General features: G+C 29.5%; 1 protein-coding gene across 1 annotated transcript; it reads left to right on the forward strand.

Moving 5' to 3' along the window:
* The first annotated feature begins 245 nt into the window (after window positions 1–245).
* LOC114754250 (repetitive proline-rich cell wall protein 2-like) lies at window positions 246–620 on the forward strand. Its single transcript, XM_028943038.1, has one exon. It carries the CDS (start codon window positions 246–248, stop codon window positions 618–620), a length of 375 nt encoding a protein of 124 aa, XP_028798871.1.
* Window positions 621–4,634: the final 4,014 nt, after the last annotated feature.

Genomic DNA, 4,634 nt, shown 5'->3' on the forward strand with positions numbered 1-4,634 from the left:
ATGTACATCAATGATTAACCGTTACAAAGAAGAAAAGCGAAAAAACTAAAAGCACGCACGCACAAGGACTTCATTTTGTTATCATTATCTTTTTATTAAATGCATTTCATTAATATAATACTACTATATTGGATGCACAATATTTCTCCCTATCAACGGCCCTTCCTACTTACACTATAAGTTATATTGCAATGCATAGTTTATTTGTAATTTGCACTGTGAACACAACTTATAAGTTCAACAACATGTCCTCTAAACACTTTCTAGTGTTCCTTTTGGGAGTGGCGTTTCTCACCACTACTTCTAGCTTTGCAAACTATTGTAAGCCGCCTGTTGAAAAATTATTGTTTGAGAATATACCTTCATTTGAGGATTCTTCCACTGATGAATCCCTGCTAAATGATCACACTTTTGACATACAACCCGTTGAAGAGCCACCTGTTAAGAACGCACTACCAATTTTTAAAACTGCAACTGGGAAACCATCTGTATACAAGTCATCAGAGAAACCACTAGTTTATAAGCCTCACATTATGAAAGAATCGATAAAAATCAAGTCAAACAAACCACCGTTGCCACCACCTATTAGTCCTTCACCGCCAATTGAGATACCCATTTAAGCCAGCGCCGCCGCCACAAAACCCGAAGAAACCACCACAAATTTATCGAACTCACCTTATGCTCACTAGCCTCTCGTTCATCAAATGGGTACAAATAGAATATTCTATGATTATAAGTATATTTTTGCTCATAACAATAAGAGGCTACACAGTCTCTCTGCAGTCTGTAATAATCAGTCATCAAGCGTTCATTAATATTTTGCCAATTCTGTTTTATGCAGCTGCCTTGTCGTCTACTATGTATGGCTCTGGACTGTACATTTAAGTGTACATTGATGATTGTCTATTTTCACATGCTTCCCCTCAGATTCAGCAGTATAATGTGCGACATCTATAGTTTGTAGCAAAAAAGAATTATATATGCGTAATCAACATTGTAACTAATATTTAGATAACTGTCGATCACGGATTAGTTAGCATATTTTGGCACTTATCCTTGGTTTGAATGGGAAGAAAAATAAAGAGAGGAATGTATATTAGGAAAAAAATTCTGAAAAACTTATAAAATAATAATTTGATTCAAGGCATCGATTTATATGTTTTGATGGTAATTTAATAACATTACGTATAAACAGGACAAAACAATATACTCTCTGAAACCCTGGTCAAAAAAATACACTCTCTGAAACCTTATATAAACAGGATCAAAGCACATCGAATCCTTCATATATAATGCCTCTGACTCAATTCCTCATGGACCGGGCTTTGCATATATTAGGCTTTATCACTTTAATAGAGGTGGGTTGAATGAATTGACTTCTTTGTTGCCTCCAAGGCTCTGCCTAAGTGAATTTTTTTTTGGCTTAATAATGTATTTAATTTTAAAACTCAGACATCATTTTAATTTTGATCATTGAAATTTGATTTTCTTTTTGCTCAGCTTAAAGATTTTGTGTTTGGAACAGTATTTTTGGTCCCTCAAGGACCAAAACTACTAAGTTCAAATTTCAGATATCAGATCAGATTTTGGAGACTAAATATGATATCAATCTTTTTTTTTTCAATAGAATACATAACAATCATAAATAAACAAAATAAACAAAATATATAACAAGATAACACCTGAGATCTCATATCATTCACACCACCTTTATATCCAAGTCGGTTAGGGTGTGTTTGGTATGAGGGATTTGGAAGGGAGGAGAGGGAGGGGGAAGTATTTTAATTTTTTCCTCCTGTGTGGCAACACACAAATTTTAGGGACGGAAAATTTTGAAAAATTTTCCCTTAAAATTTTCCCTCCCCTCCCCTCCAAAATTGGGAGGATTTGGAGGGAAAGGTTAATATTTTGCTATGTTGTGACCATTATGTTCATATTTTGTCATGTTGTGACCATTATGTCCATATCTTAAACAAAATAAGGGCAAAATTATCCATATTAAAATATTTTTTCCTCCCCTCACCTCATGAACCAAACAAGGTAATATTAAAACTCCCCCTCCCCTCCCTTTTTATAAATCCAAATAAGGTAATATTAAAATATTTTCACTCTCCTCCCCTCCCCTTCTTCTCATTGAGCCAAACAGATCCTTAGTGAGGCTGTAATTTGATTTTGTTTTCCTTACTTTTTGGCTGTGGTTATAATAACTTCTATGAAATGAAATGATATTACGAATTCAAAAACTCGACGTTATTGTTATTTAGCTTGTTCAATATATTAATTTCAAAATACAAGGAAAGTAAGATGAATTATAACTTATTAAGTTAAACTAATTATTCACTTTTAATTTAATTTAGTTTAGATTATATATTTTATTTGTTAAAGGAATCAAACTACAGTTACATGCAACTGAATTATTTTGCTAAGACCCCTTATTCGATCCCTTTCAAAATCCATGATGTATTCTAGACATGGATAATATTTTGTGTTATAATAATACTTGATCATATCGGACTATTATTTTGTTTGAGATGGCATTAATTAAACAATCTCCATATGTTAAAGTCTGATTAAAACATTTAGTATTAACCTTCATGTTAAACTGAAGAGGTATTTTTTTTAAAAAAAAAAACCGTTGATAATTGAGGTAAATAATAAAATCTATATTCTTTTTATATTTCAAAAGAACATCTATATGCTTCTCTTCCTTTAATGTAAAAATTTATTTAATTAATTTGGGCAGAACAAGAAAGTTAACTAAATTACTTAGTTCTAAAAAAAGCTTCGTGATCTTCCCAAAATAGCATTACATTATATATCACTTTATGAGTTCGATAAATTAGTGTAAAAAATGATAAAATTGATTAATGTCTTAAATTTAGTATCAAAATAAACTCTGTAATTAGGTCATATGTATAGCTATCAATAAGGGCCAGGGTTTAAAACTCTGTAATTAGGTCATATGTAATTAGGTCATAAACTCTGTAATTAGGTCATATGTGATTATTAAAACTCGGCCCTTAGACATCCGAGCTCATGGCCTAAAAAGGTTGATCTTTTTATGTTATTTTTTAAAATTTAAATTCTTTTAAGTTATTTTGAAATAAAAATAAAACAATAAAAAATTTAAATTTTTTTATTCAAATTATAAATATTTGTAAAATAAACTTATGGTATAAACAAAAAAAACATCAAACACCAATAAACTATTGTCCAAACTCAAAAAAACTAAAACCAAATGAAACAGGGAAAGTAGAAAGATAAAAACCAAGCAACTAAAGATTAACAACATTAACATGATTATTATCTATTTATCTTTATTTTTATTTTCATCACTATCATCAAGATCAATAATATTTGATTGCTCTTCCCTACAAGTGGGCTCTTCATCAATGATAAAAATATCAAGTTTCCGTCACCCTCATCTAAAGTAAAGCTATGTAGCAGTTTTGAGTACAAATGAGAGCCTGAACATTTGTTAGAATAATAAAATTTTTGTACTTTCTTAAGACATGTGAATTGATGGTAAAAGAAGATTTATTAGTTACTATAGTGATTGGAACACTAAGAATATTAGCCGTCATTCTTGAAAAAATTAGAAATTAATTTTAACTATTTTTCCATGAGTTCAAGATATCTAATTCTTTTCAATTATCTTGCCTAAGTATTGGTTTTTCTAAATATTTTTCTAGTTAAGACTTGTCTATAAAAGATGGATTCACAATTGTATAAATATATTGATAATAATAAAAAATAGGCAGGCTTAAAAGAGCTGGCTTTTGACCCTAACAGGCTGGCCCTTTTATTTCTAAGTCCTATAGAGCTAGTTCTTTTATGCTCAATTTTCTTTTGAACCTTCTAAAATATAAGCCCAATCCTTCACTTAAAAGGGTTTAAATAGGTTGGCCAGCTAGGCTTAGCCTGTTTTTATGGCTCTACTCATATGTTTAGAATTGGAGGAGTAGTATATATTAAAGATGATCAGTGATGATTTAAACAAAGCTCAAATACGTATTTAAAACAAGTGGCAAGAAAATATTAATTATGAAGTCATTTTATGATATTCATTTGAAATGCATTAATGATAATTAAAAACAATGAACTCTACACGAATGGCCAATAAGTGAATAATAAGAAAATGACTTGACGTGAATGAAAGAATTAAAAAAATAATTACGTGTTCGTTTTTACGGATAAGAATAATAATTTGGTTCACTTAAAAAAAAAAAAAGTCATAACATTGCATTCATCTCTACTTCTACTTGAAGTGTAACTTTTTATTTATTTATTTATTTATTTATTTATGTACACGTTGAAATCTAGTGGCGCATATGTTATTACATCGGAAGGAGATGACAAATATTATATGAAACATTATATCATTTATAAAATTTACACTTTGCTCTCTTTCAAATATTGTATATCTATATCATAGACCAATCAACCAATAATAAACACGTATACGTGTTATATAAACTTATTATATTTGCATTGAAAGTAAGAAATACATTTCTTCATTAAAATAGTGAAAGATAAATAACTTCATAAACATATATATACAAACATACATATATATATATATATTCAATATTTACGTCAATGATTAAGCGATACAAAATATACATGCAAAATTT

The sequence above is a fragment of the Neltuma alba genome, unplaced genomic scaffold, assembly GCF_004799145.2.
Source record: "Neltuma alba isolate B1F8T4 unplaced genomic scaffold, ASM479914v2 tig00010124_pilon, whole genome shotgun sequence".
In the NCBI taxonomy this organism is placed as follows: Eukaryota; Viridiplantae; Streptophyta; class Magnoliopsida; order Fabales; family Fabaceae; genus Neltuma; species Neltuma alba.